Below are 21,027 nucleotides of genomic sequence, written 5' to 3'. Positions count from 1 at the left end.
TTGAGGTTCTGTCAAGGATCTGTCCTTAATAGGACTTTGATTAAGTATCTTATTATAGAATGGTATATTTTTTTATCAAATCTGTTACTTAAAATTTTTTATTAAAGTGGGATTGTTTTATTTTGATTTCGAACCCCGTAGGTTCTTTAAATATTATTCAATTCACGCATTGCAACTTCAATGTTCTTAAAAATAAATTAAAAAACATTATGAAACTTTTTTAAGGCTTTAAAAAGGTGTCCAAAAGTATGCAACAAATTTCTTCTTTTCTTAAGCTTTGTACAATTTAGAAAAATTTTAAAATAAAACTAGATTAAAAAGTTCAAGTATTAATTTAAGTTTAACCACTATTGCTGGCTGATTTATGTTTAGCTCAGCTCTTAAAGCTCAGCAGATACCCACGCCCTCGAATCCGAGTAACCAGAAATGACAACTCATCAATTTTTCAGCTACTCTGACAGCCGAAAGCGACTTTGGGGCTCATCATATATACCACTGGCAGTCACTAGAACATAACTACCACACATGTAACATGCGGAACCGTGGCCTAATTACCCGCCGCAAGCTGTTGCCATTAACAACACATTTTTGGCCAGGACCCCGGGATTACGGGACTAACCCAATCGATAAGTAGGGCCAGAGGACCTGGGGGATCGGGACCCGATTCAATTAAATTGTCACAACCCACAGAATGACTGACTTGGATTTATAGTCCAATTAATTGAGGCAACGTCAACGCAAATGCAAATTAAATGATTGCGAATACTTGTCCTGGACGAGAAAGACGGATGCTGGTTGGATGGTTGGTTGGCAACATGCAGGCAAATTTGTTAACAAAAAAGGATTTCCATGTCGAGATTTGCCAGCATCCACGAAAAAAGAGAACGTAAAAAGCCGAAGAAAGGAAAGTAATTTAAATTTGTAAATCGATAGGCTTGACGGTGCCCAAACCCGTTTTTTCTGCTCGCCTTTTTATGTGCTGCTGTTCCCAGTTAAACTTTATAAATATTTTAACTTAATAAATGCCAGGCGAGCGGTTGCCCACGGCGCCTAGAAGTCCCAGAATTTGCATAAACTAAAGAGGAGCTCGGCTTCCACTCCTTTCGGCTGCCACTCAAGTGAGCTCTATTTTCGACTGGAGCTGTCCTTTTCGTGGGCCTCGACAAACATTCTCGAGTTGGCTGCCGAGGGCGGCTTTTCCAACCCCTTTCCCGGCTCCTTGGATTACGAAAAGAATTTTCTTTCAGGTGCAGCTCCTTACAGCAACTTTCATGGCTAATGGTGCTCTGTAATCGGTAGTAAGCCAAGGATATGGATTAGGAAATAATATTAAGTATTCGAAAATCGTGAAATACTGTGAAATCATAAAAATACATTTTAAGGAAGAAGATGAAGATTATTATATCATAAAATATTTATTCAACTATTTTCTAAATATTTAACTTTTCCTGTAAAGAAAATTATGTATTATGTTTTAATCAAATAATATTTCTAATGGACATCCCTTTAAATCAGTAAAGTAAATTTGTTTATAATATAAATCGAACTTTCTGAACTTGAACCTTACGTTTAGAGTTATACGAACTTAAACACCAATGTATAGTGTAGTTCATATTTTTACTATAAGAATAAATAGTTCTTAATAATATGAGCTCATAAATAAATAATCATAATACATACTAAATAAAAATGATACCCACTTCTCAGGATCGCTATTTCTATTTTACACCCCTTTCCAGACGTAAGTGATTTCCATAAGTAGCTGCTCTAGCCGTCCGTAATTTAAAGCCCTTGATGGTTCGTTTCATTGACCCAACATGCAAATTGACTGTGAAACAAACAGGCGAGAAAGCATCCCGATGGCAAATAGACATAGCGAAAGTTTTACATTCGTATAAAATCGAAATCAGAAGTCCCAGTCCCGCACACACACTGGAATCAATGAGGCCCGGACAATTTATGACTGAACATATCCTATATGCCATCTGCCTGTTCTTTTTGCTGGTTTGCGCTATAAATTATTCCCCTCACAGGGCGAGAAAAAAGGCGGCAGATATCTACCTAGTCCTTCCCCATCTTGCGAACATAAAATATTACACATGAGTGGCTTTTATGCAAAGAAGCTGGGCGAGAAATGTGGTGGTGGCAGTGGAAGACGCCTCCCCCGACACTTTAAACTTGGCTAAGCAACAAGTTGGGCCCCCTCTTTATAGAGCGGAATGAGAAGAATTATTGCCTTGTGGCGGGAAACTTAAAGAGCCAGCGGAAATTGTTGCCGCCTTTTAGGCCGACAACCAGGGAATGATTTATGTGCCGTATGAAAAAGGAAGGGAATGAAAAGGAGGTGTTCGGGCTTATCCCCAGCAGGGAGTACAAATCCCTTGCCACCCTCTTTATATGGTAGGTCGTGGGGTTCACCCGCTCATTAACAATTCATTAAATGCCACCGGAAAAATTAAACGAAAAGCTAAACAGGGCCAATTTATTCTTAGCAGACAGGTTGCCGAAATTCGTTTACACATGTGGTGGGTAAATAAAAAGAAACCCCTGGAAACGTACTTCAAAAAGAAGGGCTTCCAAAAATCAGGATTATATTTGGTTGGAAAAAAGGGGGAAAATGGTTTCAATGAAAATTATGGTGTTTTAATAGAACTTTAATTAGACTTATAAAGATACAAAATATCCTGGCAATGTTATAAGTAAATGTTTAAAAAAATACAAGCCCGGGGCTAAGTAAATAAATAAATTATATATACGATAGTAATAACTTGGCTTTTATTTAATCAACGATAACAAAGGTAAAAGCAAAAACCTCCCAAAACCAAGAGGGTTCATAGAACAATCAAACTTTTTCCACCCAAAGGACCGCAATTGAGTTTATAAAATGTGATATGTGCAATTATGCTTATGACTATTTAATGACCCTCAGTGTTTGGTTAACAAAAGGCAAACACATGGGGGAAAACGCAATCAATAAATAATTTCCGCAACAAGTTCTGATGACAATTTCATTGGCTGTGACATGGCTGGGGTTTTATATTGCCCATGTAATACGCATTTAAATTATGTTAATTATTCATGGGCACGCAATTAGCTATGGGAAAAAGCTGCCAGAAACCAAGAGCAAGGCAGAACAGAACCCTAACTGAGTGAATTTGAAGAGCCCTCGAAGAGTACTTCCGTAGATTTCGACAGGCAGGCAAATTAACACCTCAAAAAAATATATATTACGAGCTAGACAAAAAACGTTATAAAAGTAAGTGAAATAAAAAAGTAAAAGAGTGCTGAAAGGTCAAGCCGCCGAGCGAGGGCCAAAAGCTGGGCCACTTGACATTGCCCAAAGCGAAACTGAAGCAAAACTGAAGCAAACTGAAGCAAGGCGAAGCCCCAAGAAGAGCACTTCACTGCTGAAGTGCCTCCATTTGTTTCTGCCTTTTTTCTCGTTTTGTTTCTCTAATTATGGCCGTACTCGCTTTTTGGCTATAAATTGAGCAGCTGGCCGTTGGCAAATCATCAATCAGCTCAGGCAACTTTCAATTGCAAGACGCAAATCGTGAACCCAAAAAAAAGCAAACTTGAAAAATGGTAAGTCCTCTAGGACTGGGACTTTTGCAAAAGGATTAATTGAAAGCAGAAAATAAATAAAAAACTTAACTTGGACATTTGGAATTTAAAGAAAATAGAGTTTGTTTAATAATCAAAATAAAAATAATAAGAGATAACATAGAACAAATCCATTTAAGAAGCTTTGGGCTTATATAAAAAAACGTATAATATTAATATTTAAAATAGAGTTTTTGAATAAAAAAATTTCTAAAAATAAATAACAGAACAAATCCATTAAAAATTCTATAATTTTAATATCTATCCTTATTTATTTTTCAGAAAATCTTCTCGCTTGGTGGTGTCCTTACCCTCTCCGCTGTGGCCAGTGTGGCTCTGGGTGCTCCTCAGCTGGAGTCCCGCCTGCGCCGCGATGTCTCCGAGCTGGTGGAACCCTCTGCCGTGGAATACCTTCCTCCCGCGATCACCGAGGCTGCCCTCCTGAATGTCGAACCCTCGGAGGCTGAGCTCCAGGCCGAACCGGCTGCTCTGGAGGCCGATCCCGAGGGCACCGTCCTGGGGGATGAGGGCTACGAGTATCGCACGGTGCGTCGCCTCAAGCTGCGCCATCGCAACCGCCGGGATGTCTCCCATTTGCAGCCAGCCAGGCAGTATCTGCCGCCCAGCAAGTCCTACTTGCCGCCAGCCCAGGAGGCTCCTGCTGCTCCCGCTGCTCCTGCTGCAGCTCCTCCCGCCGATGACACCGAGGAGGTGGTGTCCGCCGCCGAGCCCAAGGTCAATCGGGAGTACCTCCCGCCCACCGAAGCGGCTCCAGTGGTTGAGGAAACCACCGAGGCTGTAGCACCTGCTCCCGAGGAGCCAGCCGATGTCCGTGTGGTGGATGTGCCCACTGTCTCCGGACAACTGCTGCAGGATGGCTACCACTACCAACAGCCGGCCCAGGTGCCCGCCGAGCTGAGGGAGGCTGCTGCCGAGTATCTGCCGCCACTCGGCGGCGAGGAGGTCATCGTGGAGGGTCCTGCCGGGGGCGAGAGTGCCGTCCTGACCAGCGATGGCTACCAGTACCGCGCCATCAGGCGCTACAGATTTTAAATTTCTCAGTTTGCCAGCGATTTGCTCACGTTTCTTTTCCCCCTCTTGATTGTTGTTGATGTTTTTTAATTGGTCTTAATAAAATTGAATTTTTGAACAGTACACTGAAATGATTTTGAAGTAAGGAAGGGGACAAACTTACCCAATTTATATATGGAAGTGTTCAGAGTTTTCACGTTTTTTGTTCTAGTGAAAATGTTTCTTCACTTATTTCCCAATAGTTGAAAATCTTTAATTATTGTTAAATTCCATTTGTTTTTTGTAAGTTGAACAAAATCTCTTTTTTTAAGTGCACTAAGCTTGCAAATATCTATAAACTGTTTCTGTTTTTTACCTGACTTACCTGACTTTTAAGCGCAGTAAAAAACTGTAAATTCCTTGCAAATTGTTTACGCCTAATTAATTTATTATGTATGCAAATTAAGTACGCAATGATGCAGCAAATTAATGCGGATTAAAATAAGCAAAAAAAAGTAGAGAATGGTGAGTAAGACTTATATGTATTTTACAGCAAAATACTTTCTACCTTTAAAATTACTTTTCTCCAACATAATGAAATATGCACATTTGTATTTATTATACTTATAACTAACCTCTTATAACCTCTTATTTTAAGCTTATATGCACTGTTGCCCCGCCAATGAGCCAATAAATCCCTGCCAAAGCCTTGATTAAGAAATTCCCAGAATAGTTGCAAAGCCTTATGTATTTATATAATTAAAGCCAATAAGGTAGTCAATCTACCTGTCCCAAAGCAAACATAACATTACGTACACGCCCCGAGTGGCTTTCAGCTCCGCAGTCAGAGTTGGCTTACGTTGTACATTTGAGCCTTGTTTAGTGTCAATAAAAGCGCTTTCATATGCGAGTAACCAATTAGCTGAATTTATGCCCAATGCCTGCTGGCATCTGCTCCTTTTGCTCCCCTTTGAAGCCCTTCGATATGAAAATCATTTCAGGATTTTATATTCACGTTCAGCCCGCATCCTGGCACGCCCACTTCCCACAACCCACTGGGTCGCCATGGACGCCTTTGGATCTTAATTAATGCACTTGCGCGTTAACTCAACTCAATGGAAATGGTAAAAGGAATGGGTTCCGGAAAATCTTCCGCAAGAGGAGCAGCATTAAGTGCTCACTCAAGTTAAATTACTTTGACTGACGGGGAAAGCAGCAAGGGGAAAGCACAGATAATGACCAGCTCGTCATTTTTACACACTCACTCTTCGCTGGCCAATTTCCCGATTCCGCCATCACGTTCATCATTCTTCTTCAATCTTCTCTGTTAAATTATGAAATCAATTGTGCGAAATTCAATTAAAATCTCTGCACTTTTCGCTGCGCAATTGGTTCGAAAGGAATCTCAATTACACTCCAACATCTGTCCAAATATGATAAGCCCGAAAAGCGTACCAACATTTTCGCATGTTTATTTTAGGTCCGAAAGGCCCCCCGGGGGAATCGAAAACGAGAATGAACGGCTTGGACCGAGCTGCCTGTGACAGCCCGCTTATTGCATATTAAATTGGGAGGACAGCGGCCCAGAATCAGGGATCAGGAGTCAGGAATCTGCCAGCAGGAGCAACAAGCCCAGCAACAAGCGGCTACAATCGTTCTGAGTGCCCGCCCGGAAGGACATTTGTGTGTTTGTCAGAAGGAATAACAAAACCATCAAGTAGGGACACGCAGGACAAGTGGTGTGGGCACTCCAGTATGTTTGGGCTAAAGTGACGCCAGTGATGGGCGATGCTGCTTAACGAAAAGGCAAACATATTTGTGAAAACGATTTGCCACATATTCCGGAAGGATGACGGCTTTTTTCTACCCATCGATTAGGTCAACAGTACCGTATACCATGATATTCATGTCTACGAAATATCAACAAGTAAATAATATTGACAGTAACTACTAGAAGCTCCTGCTTAGCTGCTGTTATGAGAATCGCATAGAACGGTGCTAAATTTGGTAACCGTTGATGCAAAGATATTATAATAATAGAAGTGTAGTTTATAAAGCTGAGTTCCAAATTAATAGTGTTCCTAGTAAATATAAAATGAATTGTATTTTAGAGGGTAACAATTTGATAGAAAACCAGAAGAGAGAAAATAGATTGCCAAAATACATTCCGATGATTAATTTTAGGAAGTTATCTTTATGACAACCAATTTCTATGACATTTGATATATATTTTAAGCCGAGCTAAAGCAGCAAAATCTGCAGCTGAGATAAACTTCGAACAACCTTTAACATTACCTCCCATTCGGTATTCCACACCTTAACCTGGGATAAATCAAATTGCCTCGGGTAGTCAATTTCACTGGCACAAAGCCAGCGCTGCAAGTGACAGTCTCGCCCTGTGAAATGTTATTAAAAATTATTATGCATATTTATAAATTTAATTTGTGCATTACAGCGCTTTCTGACAGATAACACGGAGTATGTGCGGCAGGCAAGGGCTGAAATCACTGCAGGCCATTCGAGTTGAGCTCGTAAATGGCAGAAAAAATTCATTTCACTGCGGACTGCGTATGCAGGATATTCCTTTTTTGATGTCCTTTCATACTCCTTCCCATTCCCTCCCTGCGGTGCACATTTCATACACGCTTTGTCTTTCGAGCGGAGAGTGTAAAAAAACAAAGGATGCCGGGATACGAGATACTTTCACACAGACGGTCGGCTGTCAAGTGCCGCGTTTAACGGTCGTCGAGGTGGCATCCTTAACCGAAGGATGTGACGTTCCGCAGGAGGTTTCCAAGTGTTTCACAGCGGTGGGTTGTTCGGTTTCGGAGTACCACATTCGCCCTTAATCAATGTCTCCCGCTAATTAAGTGCTAAAAATAAAATTCAAATGAAATGTCTACTTCTGTCAACTTTTTGTAGGCTGCCAAATTTATGAGCCCAATTTGTTCACGTTTTAGTATTAATTGTATATAATTTAGGGCAGATGGCGGTGAACGTGTACTGTATTAATAAATTTAGCATGCAAATGAATTAAATAAGAAAATAAATTGGTAATAAATTCATTAAGAAGGTATTTATTGGCAACCAATTAAGTAAGCTTAGGTAATATTTTTGAGAATCGCATAGAACGGCGCTGAATTTTCATATACCGAATTACGTACTTCTATAATAGTTTTGAGATGACCCTGTACAATTATTTTTTTTAACGTAGATTGCTTAAAACATTTAAGACCCACTCAAGCGGAAACTCAGTGGAGCTTATCTCATTTGCTACTCTTTGAGCAACATTTGATCCGGGTTAATCCTTGCTGTCCACGACAGGGTCTCTACTATTCCTAGCCGGACCCAAACATCCATCGAGAACTCGTTAATGGTCACTCATTTGTGTGTCAGTGAGCTATGAATAAGCAATTCTGAGTTTTGCTCCATCTGTCCGCAGCTGGAGATGAAAGTTTTGTGGCCTCTGGTCAGATTCCGACCAGCAGCAACAGGCAATTCGCCTCGTGTAAGCGTCGAACCAAAGGGCCTAAAAGGGTTTCCAGTATTCAGAGAGTGGGTGATGGAGTGTGTAACCCGAGGAGCAGGATATCCAAGCCAGCAGCTTTGAAGTGGGGCAGGTAATTGGTTAATTATTAGGCCTTGTTTGCTAGTCCTGCTCTCGCCCCGGGCCTCTGCTCCGGTGCTCCTCTGCTCAGCAGGGTAGCAAGAAGTGCCTGGATAACATTTAATGGCTAACCATCGCCTCAAATTGCACAGTTGGTCAACTTGCAGCTATGAACACCACATTTGCACAGCACTAATAAGAGACTTTTCCACTGGTTTCACTTCAAAAAGGACGCATTTCAAGTGCTTTCCAAGCCTTATGTAAGTGCATTCTTCACATTTTGCCCTACAAGACGGTATCTTTTTTTGTTACTTATCTTATTTTATCTTATTTAAGCGCTGATAAAAACGTAGTAAGTCCAAAGATATCTTACGTTTTTAAAACATATTGAGCTATGATTTTTACTCACTGTGTTTGTTTTATTAATTTAAACATCTATAGTTTATTTTAGGAATATCATATTAGTTATATCATATTTTATGTTTTCTACCTTCATTAAAATATATTCATATTAAATTTAGAAATCTATATAATGTTATTTGTATTTATTACTTAAACAAACTCAAATAAAATGGTAAGGATATTAAAGCACTGACTTGAAGCCTTGGGTAACTTGATTATTGCCACATATGCAGGTGAAGCTCATCTGTGGGGAAAATTTCTGATGAAAACGATGTCAACACTGCTGGTAATCATTTTTCACTGCAACTTTTCATTTTCATTTTCCACACACGCACTGGAAATCCACACACCCGTGTGTATATGTGTATGTATGCCTTACTCTCGACTTTTGCGTTAGAAAATTAATAGCCTGACCACAAAAATTCTTGTAATTTTAGTTTGGATTTTGTGCAGCTGAGAGAGAGTTCATTTTGGGTCGTTATCAAAGCAATTTTCTTCTTTGTTTGCCTACTTTTTTGTAGTTTTTGTTTGGCTTGGCCATTTTAATTAAGTCAAAGTGTTTGCTTTACACACAAAAAGTCTACAAAAAACGTACTGGTTAAAGGTATAAACATTCCTGAGTAAATATTTTTGTTTGTGTAATATTTCTGGCTTATGCACTCATCTCGATGCAACCTGGATTTTGCTGCCATTTAATCTCCTCCGCTCCATTGTCAGTCGGATTTAATATTATTTAATAATTATGTCGAACAAATGAATACTAAATGACGCGGAATGAGTGGTGCCCTGAATTTAAAAATATAATTTTCTTCCTCTCCGTTACTTAAATTGACTTGAATCGGTAGAGAGTTTGTGAATATTTAAAAATATAAATTTACTTTAAAGAATATGTATCAGCATTTTATAGGAATATTTTCAGTTCAACCGCTTGATATCACATCTAACTATTATATGTTTTTTTAGGGCTGAAAACCTTAAGCACATCAAGCTGAAACACATTATTTATGGATGAGCTTGTCTTTAAAGTAATTTTTCGGATTTTCCAGTGGGTATTAAACTAATGAAAAATAGACATTTACGCTAGATATCAACCTTTGACTTTGGAGTTGGAGGTACGAAAGTGGCATAAAAACACGTACGCAGCCCTCTCGGTCTGTAGGTGAACTACAAGGACACTCAACTAGCTGGGGCGGAAAGTGGGCGTTGATTTTGGCAGGACCTCGCAGGTGGGCGGGGTAAAAAGCCGTCAGTCCGACAGGCGTGACAACGCCCAAAGGACCAAAAGACAGTGGGTCGAAGGCGCAAATGTGAGTGAGCGAAATAAAAAACGCATATTGCGTAAATTTCGATGTCAAAGGCGGGAGGCAGGTCACAAAGTCGGTTTTGGATTCCGATTCGCAGGCGGCCAGAATCCAGGACCAGGAAAATCGAGGACCAGGATTTTAGGAGAGTCAGGTGCGTGTGCGGCACTTATGAGTGGCACTTAGTCTGGCCTAATACCCATCATTAGAGCATTTAACAGGAAACACGTGACGCTACATACCAGTCGACCTGCCCCGCCCATTGTCGCCCTCATTCCACTTCGAAAACTCTGAAACAGTGGCAGTCGGTGGAAAAAAACGGGGAGCGGGGACTGTGGCACTTTAAACAGGGCCTACGCTTTTCACACCCAAAAAGGATTTGTCAAAGCTGGCTTTCTCCAATGGAGGATGGGGGATTCTCCTCCAGGCCAGACACAGTGGTCGTAGATGCCGTACTGATTGTGCCCAGGAAATGTAATTAATTTCGAATTTCATCCATGTCCTAAGCCGGGGAAGTTCGACTTGTGAGTACCGCGACTTACTGAGAGATTAGTAATTTATCGGCTATAGAGCTTCATCTAAGACTAATCAATGGATTAAATAAATAAACTCTCCATAAATTTAAAACTACACTTATTTGTATGACTTTCCAATGTCAAAAATGGCTTAATCAAATTATATATTGACCTACCACCTAACAGAAGATATATCAAAAGATACGTTTTCATGTTGCGGAATAAATATAAAAATCGCAATTAGGTTTTTATCTCCCCATCCAAAATTTTTGTAAATCTTCTGGGCAGTTTTCTCAAACTTGTTCAGCTAACCCATTTGTTTCAAAACAGAATACATACATATATAGTCGCCTGATCAAGAAGAATTTTTCTCTTAAAAAGGTACAAACTCACGATATTTCTAAGAATTTGGCGGACTTATTGTTTCTTTTAAACAGTGAAATCAATGAGCCTATCAAAAGTTATAAAAGTTTCTCTTCTTTTTTTATAATAATAAATCTTGCTATTTATTTTAAGAACAATTAATGCAATGGTTCATATTGATTCCACTTGTTCTGAAGAATTTGCGTGTCCTTGCCAAAGGTTTTTTTTTTCAAATTATGAATTCGTTTGAATTCGCCGTTTCTCGTTCAAATTCGCCGCTTATATTTTACATTTATTTTACAAACTGCTTGGCTTGACAACAAGCAGTTAACTTGACAGCAAGCAGTTTTTCTGGCGCCAACTCAGTAAAATTCAAACCGAAAGCACATTTTAAATACTCATTTTATTTAGTTAATATAAAGCTATTTCTGACTGCAGCGCCGTCAACGTTCGTTAAGCGTTTAGAAAAACCGTTAAGTTGAATATTTCCGTGTCTGGGTGTGGGTGGTTCTTGTGTTGTGTTGTTGTTTTTCGACTGTGTGAGAGGTTTTGTGCTTTTTGCTGGATTAAAAGTAGAAAATCTAAATCGAAAAATACTTGACTGACATCCGCCGTCGAGGTGAGGCGGCCCTCCATTTGGTACGAACTTTGTTTTGTACATTACGAATTAAGAACTATTCCTATCGAAAGTTAGTGCATTAAGTAGGCCACAAAGGCCAGGATGGCCAGGAGTCCAGACATTCCGGATCGCAGCGACGGAGCTCCGCCCGCCCGGCAGAAGTATTCCCCGCAGTCCGCCTCCGAAATGGCCTTGTACTTCTCCAGGACATCGGACCACTTGCACAGGCCCACGTTGCACCAGTCCAGCTGGACGGTCTGCTGGTTGAGGAGGAACATCACCTTCTCGGGATCCAGACTCCCGGGGCAATCGTACTTCACTGCCACGAAATTACTGGCAAACGGATCGATCAGGCTGGTCTTCCAGCGACGACTGGTCAAGCTATCGTAGTTATCGGCCCTCAGTTTTATGTCGTCCTTCTGGAGTCCCAGGGCAGTGAGCAGGGTCAGGAGACCCGTGGAGTGGCCAAAGTGAGCCACCACATGAGGCGACACCTGGCTGCTCAGGTGGGTGAGCATATCCTGTACAAGGCGGCAGTTCAGGTGCGCATTTTCGGGGAACCCATAGCCCGATCCATAGTAGTACTTCAGATCTTCCAGGTACTCGAAGACTGTTATCTGCTCAGGCAGGAAGGCGCCGCACCAAACGCTATTCCGATCCACCTGTGGGTTATTAATTAACAATTCTTTAACCTATAAAACATGAGTTCTTCCAGAATATACTCACATTCCACGCCTGTTCGTAACGGCACATATCGTACATCAGCTTGATATCATCCTCACTCAAGGTATACAGAAAACTGCGAGCGAACAAAGGGGGTTTTGCTTAAAGATTCTTTAAAGATATTATAATAAACATACCCCAATCGAGTGGAGATGGCCGCCAAGGTGTCGTTATACAGTTTGGACTGATGGAACTTCTGGTACTCGGAACCCTCGCCCTTGTAGTTCACATCCTTGAAGGAAGGACAATAGTCATAGGGACGAAGCAGCAGATCCTCCTTGGGAATCTCAACCGGATGGGCATTATTCTGAGATCCAAAGAGGCCCTCGGCGAAGGCCTTGAAACTTTCCGTGGTGCGCTGGGTGTCCGTGTGACGGAACTGAGGGAGATTGATTGGAAACAATGCAACTTAAGATGTATAACATATATGTGTATCGTAATAGAACCCACCTGGTAATAGGTATCATTGAAAGTGGGTGGCAGTACACTGGGGTAGAAACGCTGATACACCTTGGCCGTGCCCCTGAGATCCTCGTAACCCTGGGCCGTGAGGTACTCCTCCATGTCAGGCGTTATGCTGCTGTTCCACTTCCAAAACTTGATGGCAACGAGGTCCGTCTGGCACAGCTCATCCGTTTCCGGCTTGGACTTGGCCACTTGATAGTTATTCACAATGATATCGCGCAGCTAAATATTATGGAAAAATTTTTATGATTATTTCATAAAATTATATTGGTAAACACAATAAACAGTAGCCCTCTAATATTCAAGAATAAATTACTATTACTTGTCTTGAATACAAATGATATGTTCATTGGAAATGTAACGTCGTAAAACTAAACAGCAATAGCTCATATTTGTTTGTAATACTCGAAAACCACTTCCTAAATGAGCAGCTTGTCTAGTAATGAATTGCTGCCTTGCAATAAACGAGATATTTTAAGATCAAAGGGAATCTTTTAGAAACATTTTTTGGTATATTTGTTATATATAATTATAAAATCTAGGAATCTAATACTGTTAAATACAGACAAGAAATGTACAATGTACACGTACCCCCTGTAACAATAGCAGATTCGAATAATAGTATTATAATATTAGTAGTATCCTTAGAAAGGACTCACCTCTCCCACCCGGGGCGCCTTGTTGATCATGCTCGCCTTGGGCAGCCGAGTGCCGTGCCTGTGGAAGATCCATATCTTCTGGGGCTGGCACTCCGATACCTTGTACTCTCTTTCGATGTCCGAGCCCTTGACGATCTGGTAGGCGGTCTTCGAGGAGAACTGGCGGGTCTGGAGCCGGGAGGTGTCCTTGCTGAAGCAGTAGTCATCGTCTTGGGCGATGGCCACCAGTGGCAGCAGCAGGAAAATCAGCAGGCGCATGGCTCTGGGGAAATTCAGATGGAAAGAAAGTGGAGATTGTCAGATGGGGGGCGGAGAAAGGGTTGTTCGAACATTAAGTGGCCCAGCCTTCGGTCGGGCGCACATCCTTGAACTGTCGTCCTGTCCAACTGGCCGTGGCTGCCCTAATGGACACGACGAGTGTCATATGAGGAGGCCACCTGGAAACCACCCAACTCAGACAGTGGAAGGTGTGGCATTTAAATTGCTTCGCTGGCGTCTGGCAAGGAGCTTGGCAAGACAATCTGGGAGGGGCCCCACAGAATCGAATCGAATGGAAATCCAGTCGGAGTTCGGAGGAAATGCCAGAACACACGCACCCACACTCGGAAAAAACCAACCCTTTGAACTTTAGGTTCCAAATAAATATATAACAAATTAGAGTATAAATATATGGATTTTTAGCCTAAACTTACTAGAACTTATACCAAGCTTTTAAAATTATAAATGCTTTTTTCTTTTATACCAAATTTGAGATCCGTACGACATATGCTAAGTACATTTTTCTACATTTTTCCAGAAGTTAACCCTTATTTTTCTGAGTGCTCTGAACCGCCGCGAAAAACTAACCTAACTCTGGGCCTGAAAATTAGGCTAATGATTTTCGCTTGGCCCCGCTGACAAATTGCTGCAGTTCTAGTCCTCCACGTGGCTTTTAGTCATCAACCCACGTCCATCAAGCGACCTCCAACTTCTAACCCTTGTCCCCACCTTCACACTCCCTCCCCAATTAGGTCAGGCCAACAAGTTGGGATTGCTCATAGATTGCTCATAAAAGATTGTAATGTTTCAATTTTAGGGGCCCGCATCCGAAGTTGATTAATCAACCCAGGGAATTTCGATGAGGTTACAATAGCTCATTAACAGCATGTAACACAAGATGAAATTGGTTGAACCCGAATTTTGAGTGACAAGCTTGCCCGTCTATTTACTTCTAAAATTCAATTCCAAAAGGGAGTTTCTTTCAGAACATAAAAATCAAAATGAGTTTGAAAAAGAAAGTGTGCGGTCTATGGTGCAAGCACAAGCCTTCGGAAAACCAAAAAGCATTGGCCTTAGCCTTGTAAGTGTGAAATAAAAGCAAAAGTACAGCACCCACTGAAGGACAAAAGTTGGCCAGGGTTGCATCCTAAGCAGAGTTGCCAGCCTGACTAAAAAAGCACTATATTTCCTTATGTCCACAGTGTGCCATCAGCTGCCACCTTTGGACTGGCTGCAGCCTTGGCTGTTGTTTACTATACCGATTGGAAAGTAATTGCCGGATGGATTCCCCTATATAACACCAAGTTTCCCAAACCCGAAGATCCGAAGAAAAAGAAGAAATAGGAGATGAGTGCTGCCGCTTCACTTATTTTTAGTCTCTGTGGTTGAACAAAATCAGACTTTTGAAGATCGTGCCTTTCCCTCGGAAATAATTCAAATAAACGCTTTTACTGGCATTCAATATTTTCAATGTACATTTGCCTTTTGCGGTTAATGTTGCTTATATTTCGGAAATGCATTTGGTGGAACACGCTTCCAAAATAAATAAATGCTCCTGCCAGTCAAAACACAAGCCGAAAGATCAACAAATAAATTGTTGCCACAGCACCAGAAATAGATGATCCGAAAATCCCCCAAAAAGCCCCTTAATCCCAAATACTACAACTCGGAAACTTGGAAACAAATTTGGGGGGTTTTTTGTTTACAACATCGCCCCCATCGATCGCTGGTAAATGCAGTTGGGCAACCTGTTGCATGAATGATATGGAAAATAAATAAATATAATCGATATGTGATCCTACAATACTGAAAAAAATAATAAAAAAAAATAATAGCAAATATAGATATTTTCTAAAACAGAATTTTAAAGTAAACCAAAAAAAACAAATCAGTTTCATTGAAAACTGATTAGGATTTGAAAATTATATTCAAGCAAAAGCCGCAAATGATTATTATTTGTAATTATTTTTTACAAGACCACTGTGAATTTTACGTATAAATGTATAAAAAATAACACTCATTTTTTCGCTTGTCCACAAATTAGGCAAATTGGAAATCAAACAAAACTCTACTCTTAGCCACAAACAGTTAAAAATTAGACAAATTTAAAAAGGAATCGCAAATAATGACTACTTTTCGGTCACTGATTTTACTAAGTACAAATAAAATACTGTGTATAAACTTTCCAAAATTATTAAATAGTTTTTGAATACAACAAAATATATGACTACTAATATTTCTAAAATTCCATTGAGATTTTCTCTCAGTGCATTTGTGACGTCAGTGGCATAGCATTGACAGCTGCAATTAGCTTGTGAAATTTCCAATTACACATCCCATGTGCGGAAGGCCAAAAAGCGATCTGACACACGCATCTAATTTTGCTGCCTCCACAGCCATCTTTGCATTTTCAAGTGCAAATAATTGCCTCACATTCACATCGCATCCATCGGATTGGTTGCACTTTTCTAGCGATCCCAGAGTCTCCTCGATATTATACGTATAGTATGTGCGATCCGAACTGCGATCTGAGATCTGAGATCCGAGACCCCCTCCTTAGGCACTCCCCTAATCAATTGAATGCCCCTCCTTTGTTTGCATTTTCAACCCATTCCATTCGATCGGCATTTTTCTAGTTTTGTGTTTTCTCAATGCGAAATTAAAATTCCAATTTGGCTGCCATCTCGTGTTTACTTAGCTGGCTTTTATGAACTGGGGAGGCAAAATGCTCCAGCTTTTTAGCCCACTCCCACTCCGCCTCCTCGTTTGTAAAACAGATTCGCCAACTTGGGGAACTAATTTAATCTGTGAGTAATATTTACTATTTGTTAGAATTTTCCTATAAAAGTGTGCGTGACATTTGGCTAATTTGCATGATTGTGTCTATCTATATGCAACACCCCTTTATTATACACAAAAAAATAAGGTTATTTATTTGGATGCGATTATTTATAGAGTAAATTGCCTAAGATTTGCAAGATCAATTGAGATCCTCACTTATATTAAGTTTAAATAATATTTAAAATGACATAGATCCTTATTTGTTTCTATTTTTTTTTTTTTTTTATTTCTAAGAGATCTATTTGTATAGTTTTTGTTTAAATATCCCTATTCAAAGGATTAAAAACTATAAATCTACATATGTTTTTATAGATCTTGTTAAATATGCCTATTTTTCGGTGCACCCAATTTTTCTTTCAAGAAATTCTTAGTTTTCGAAGAGATCTATTTTTATAACTAACTATAAATCTATATGAATTTTTTAAGATATTCCTTTTTTGTTTCGGTGTACCCTTTTCCTTTCAATAAATTCCTAGTTTTTATATTTCTACAAGATCTGCCCTCGTGCCGGTTTCATTTGTGTGTTTCGGTTTTTTAGAGCATGGCATAAATCAAAACCAGAAACTTATTTTCAGTTGCTGTTTTGCTGCTGTTGCCACTTTGCTTAATTTATTGATGTGTTTTTTCTATTCCCCATTTGTTTTTTTATTTTGATTTTGGGCAGTCTGCAACAAAAGTCATTGTCAGTGGACCCAAAATCCAATTCATCATTTCACCAATTGATTTCTCCGGCACACACTGATCGATCTGGGATCGTTGAACTTCTACAGGGAAATTAAATAATTTCGATTACGAAACAATTCAGAGATGTGGAGCAGTGAGTGCGCAGATACAGATACGGATACTTGCATCAATTGCTGGCCAAGTTAATTGATTACACACGCAAACAGCTGGCTGGTGATTTTTGTGAGCGTTTTCTTAGCATTTTCACAGCTGCCCGCGAATGTTGTTGTGGCTTACGAAAAAAAAACAAATGACAAAAGGAAAAAATAAATATAAAATGCTAAAATCAAAGTTGAGTGACTACTGGGCATATTAATTAGCAAACGTGTGCAAATGAGTGGCGGGAGGAGGGCGAATGCCAGGTCGACCAATTATCGTAATGATGCTCAAGCGCAATTCACTTTAAACACCCGACACGTCCCCGGATAATGGGGCATATATCATGCACGCCACATAGAACCGAGATATTACATATTTATGGCCAGTCTTGGGCGACCGGAACATCCATGTTTCGAGCACAACATAAAAAACATTGGGTCTTGGGACATACATAAATACATATTAAGAAAGACAAGGCCACCATCTAGTTAATATGCAGACATCGAATTTCTTCTGGAAGACGGATAATTCCTAAGCCTTGCGGAATCTTTAATTGAAAGCGGTATACCCGAAAATTATCTGGAATCATTAAGTATTTAATTTATCACCCCAGAGGTCCCAAGGCGACCCCACCCATTACATGTCCAATGGATGGGAGCTCGTCTGGTCTGTGTTTTGTTGGAAGATATTTTAAAATATGCCGCCTGCTTGACCTCAGCGAGACATCTTGGAATTTTGAAAGAGTTTCCGAAAGTATTTATAGGGATAGTTCTGTGGCAGGCCGAATATCTGACGTCGTTCGAGAATAGAATTGCTTCATTTCTAATGATATATTAAATAATGCCCATTAAAAAGCGAGGAAAGTGCTGACTGCCAACAGAAACTATTTTCGTCAACAAACAAGGAAGGAAAAGGGGAGAATGGAAAGTGTTTCGGTTAAGGTTAAGTGATCAACGGCGAATGCCAAAATGATTTTGGCACTGTATCAAGAGTGAAAAACTTTTGACAAATTCAGCAATTTATTTGAGGCGAGTGGGGAAATTTTCAGGCATAACAGATCGTGAGAACGTCTGCTTACAGCTCTCTCAATATAAAAGTCGCTTATAAAAATCCAAACTTATTTACACAGCGTAATTGAAAAGCTTAGTAAATAAAAAGTTGTGCAACTTAGATGAAGCGATTAAAAGGCATCAAAATTGTTTCTAAAAAACCAATGAATTGAATTTTCAAAGAGCAAAAGAAAAGCGCCCGGAAGTCATAAAAAAGATGAACACATGCCGGAAAAAAAACTATAAATACCACTATTAATTTCTTAATCCTATTTAAAATACGGTTATTTGCTTGAGATTTATATCATAAAATATATGATTTTATGAAGAAACATGTGATGTTACATGAAATATTTGAACTTCAAGTAACACTAGAAATATAATAACCCCATTTCTTGTTCAATTTGTTTAGGATCTTGAGATGGTAGATCCCAAACAAAGCGCTCTTTATTTACCTCTTGAAGGGCCAAACCATTACCTACAACTTGTGCAATTTGGCTAAATCGATTTCAACAGAAGGGCAGATGGAAAAACACTGCTATGGCAACCGACAACCGAATTTTCCGAGAGCCACTGATCGCGGGCAAGAAAAACGCGCAGAGGAAAAACAAGTTAGAGTCAATGTTCGTGGGCCTGAAACCGGTTCTCCAGGCCTCTCTGTCGGCCGAATGTTTGTGTGTTTGCCCAGGTAGTTGGTAGTTGACCCACATAATGGGCCGAGACCCACCCACGTCCCTCAGGTAACCGCAAGTGGCCCAAAGCATCGGCTATTGAAGCCGTCAACATATTCGGACAGTAAAAACCCATGGGAATTCGGAATATTTTCCAGGGGCTTAGCCCTAGAAATTCGAGATTCGAATGTGAGTAGGGGTCTCTGGAAATAAATTAAATATTTAATGTGTCCCCAGAGGTCTTTGGTATGGGATACAATGGCGTGTCCAGGCGGGAGTCGCGTGCCCCGGGGACCAACTAATAAATCTGGTAATACCCCCAAGGAGTTGGGCGTTGAAAGTCGCCCCAAAAGAGCCATGACAAGACACTTGTGTCAACTATTTGTTTGCGTAATTTGTTTATCTCTGTGCTGCTATCCATTTAAATTGCACGAACTTGGATTAATCTCCGTGCGCCGGAGAACTAATTATTTTAAGCGCGTTTTTAAACGCGTGCAAAACGCACTCGGCTCATTTAAATCACTCAGCTGATGCGGACGGCTGGCACCTGCTAATTTGATTGCCCAGCCAACGAAACGCGATTTGGCCACAAATTTAGGCACAAAAAGATTTGATTTTGAACCTCTCATAGGGCTCGCTGCACTGGGAAAAATACCATTTACATTGATATGCTTTTAAATATATATCTGGTGTCGAAAATAGATAGTGAAAATGTTTGTATCAAAAGAACAATAATTATAACTTTATATATACAAATTATTTTTATTTAATTTTAACTTCGTTATTAGGAAATTTCTAATTGATATGCTATTATATATACAATCTAGTGTCGATTGAAAAATACATAGTAAAAGCTTATGTATCAAAGTGACTATAATTAAAACTTTATTTATTAAAACTAATAATATTTAATGCACATCAAAAGTATTAATATTTTATTATTATTTTAACTCGATAGCTGCAACTACTTACAGCATTCCCAAATTTTTCTTAGTGTTTTCTTCAGGGCGAATAAAAAATAAAGTCACACGCTGCGTGGAAATGGAGACTGAAAAAGTGAGAAAACCAGCGAAAACAAATTCGTTCCCAAAACTGATTAATGTGGCCACCTCAAGTTTCCAGCCGTTTTCATTCATATGCAAAATGTCGAATGGTAACAATTTAATACTATATTATTTCGCTGAGCTCATCACGAAATCGACAAGACAAATAAAAATCAAAACAAAAATACGTTATTTGCTTAGCCGTTTGTTATACAACAATTATAGATGACTGCCGAACAGGTTCCCCAAGCGGGTTCCATCCACAGATCTGCGACTGAGAACTACGAAAATAAACACAAACCGCAGGTGCAACTGGGAAATATCTGGGACTGATGGATAGAGTGCAGTCTAGTGGTTGAATTAAGTGCTATGTAATTGCCAGTGCCAAAATGATCGCGACAATTTCTTGGCGCAATCTATGTGAATCGCATTCAAATTGCGTCAGTTAATGCATCATAAATTGTGGGAATTATGCCATTTAGCATAATTTGTTGTGATAATACACACACACACATATGCACACACGCACCTATTTGGGTAATTCAAATGCACTGGTTAAACAATTCAAGTTGGGCAAATTTTTTTAACCGATTCAAGCTACTTTTACCGCTCGCAACGACGCGACCGCTCACCGTTTGAAATGGAACTGATGAAACCGCGCGGAAACCGCCTCCCCAAGTTAACAGCAAATGCTAGCGCTAACAGCGGGCCACAGAATGTGACGTCAACGCCGGATGATGCCCTCAGCGTGTGGAACGTGGTTGTGAACACCGATAAAGATGAAGATAAGAGATTACAGTTTGTAAACAGTTTGCGTGGGTGAAAGACCCCAGGTGAGATGAAGATAACGACTAAAGATAACTAAAACTGTACACAAGCACGCAGTAATGAGTACAAATAAAAAACAAAGTGACAATTTTAATTATTTATACATTCGGAGGGGTGGCTCTGGAGGAGGTTTTCCAAATGATCTTAACGCATGCAACGTCGTTGAAATAATATTAACATTTTTAAAATTTACACTCGAATGTTTTCCAGACAGCACGTTTCTATGATCATGGAGAGCTCTTTGAAA

General features: G+C 40.0%; 3 protein-coding genes across 3 annotated transcripts; 2 read left to right on the top strand and 1 right to left on the bottom strand.

Moving 5' to 3' along the window:
• The first annotated feature begins 3,526 nt into the window (after positions 1 to 3,526).
• LOC119554184 (fibrous sheath CABYR-binding protein) lies at positions 3,527 to 4,656 on the top strand. The gene is made up of 2 exons (XM_037864978.1): positions 3,527 to 3,585; positions 3,886 to 4,656. Exons 1-2 carry the CDS (start codon positions 3,583 to 3,585, stop codon positions 4,654 to 4,656), a joined length of 774 nt encoding a protein of 257 aa, XP_037720906.1. The 5' UTR covers positions 3,527 to 3,582.
• Positions 4,657 to 11,186: 6,530 nt separating this feature from the next.
• On the bottom strand, positions 11,187 to 20,599 carry LOC119553492 (multiple inositol polyphosphate phosphatase 1). The gene is made up of 6 exons (XM_037863900.1): positions 20,482 to 20,599; positions 13,269 to 13,530; positions 12,595 to 12,831; positions 12,282 to 12,523; positions 12,148 to 12,220; positions 11,187 to 12,083 (listed from the first exon to the last, which is right to left on the bottom strand). The coding sequence occupies exons 2-6, from the start codon at positions 13,524 to 13,526 to the stop codon at positions 11,493 to 11,495; spliced, it is 1,401 nt and encodes a 466-aa protein (XP_037719828.1). The 5' UTR covers positions 13,527 to 13,530; positions 20,482 to 20,599; the 3' UTR covers positions 11,187 to 11,492.
• On the top strand, positions 14,452 to 14,988 carry LOC119553493 (cytochrome b-c1 complex subunit 10). Its single transcript, XM_037863902.1, has 2 exons — positions 14,452 to 14,607; positions 14,729 to 14,988. Exons 1-2 carry the CDS (start codon positions 14,528 to 14,530, stop codon positions 14,868 to 14,870), a joined length of 222 nt encoding a protein of 73 aa, XP_037719830.1. The 5' UTR covers positions 14,452 to 14,527; the 3' UTR covers positions 14,871 to 14,988.
• Positions 20,600 to 21,027: the final 428 nt, after the last annotated feature.

The sequence above is a fragment of the Drosophila subpulchrella genome, chromosome 3L, assembly GCF_014743375.2.
Source record: "Drosophila subpulchrella strain 33 F10 #4 breed RU33 chromosome 3L, RU_Dsub_v1.1 Primary Assembly, whole genome shotgun sequence".
In the NCBI taxonomy this organism is placed as follows: domain Eukaryota; kingdom Metazoa; phylum Arthropoda; class Insecta; order Diptera; family Drosophilidae; genus Drosophila; species Drosophila subpulchrella.
Note: the sequence above shows the minus strand (reverse complement) of the source record. Positions and strands in the feature narration are given on the sequence as shown.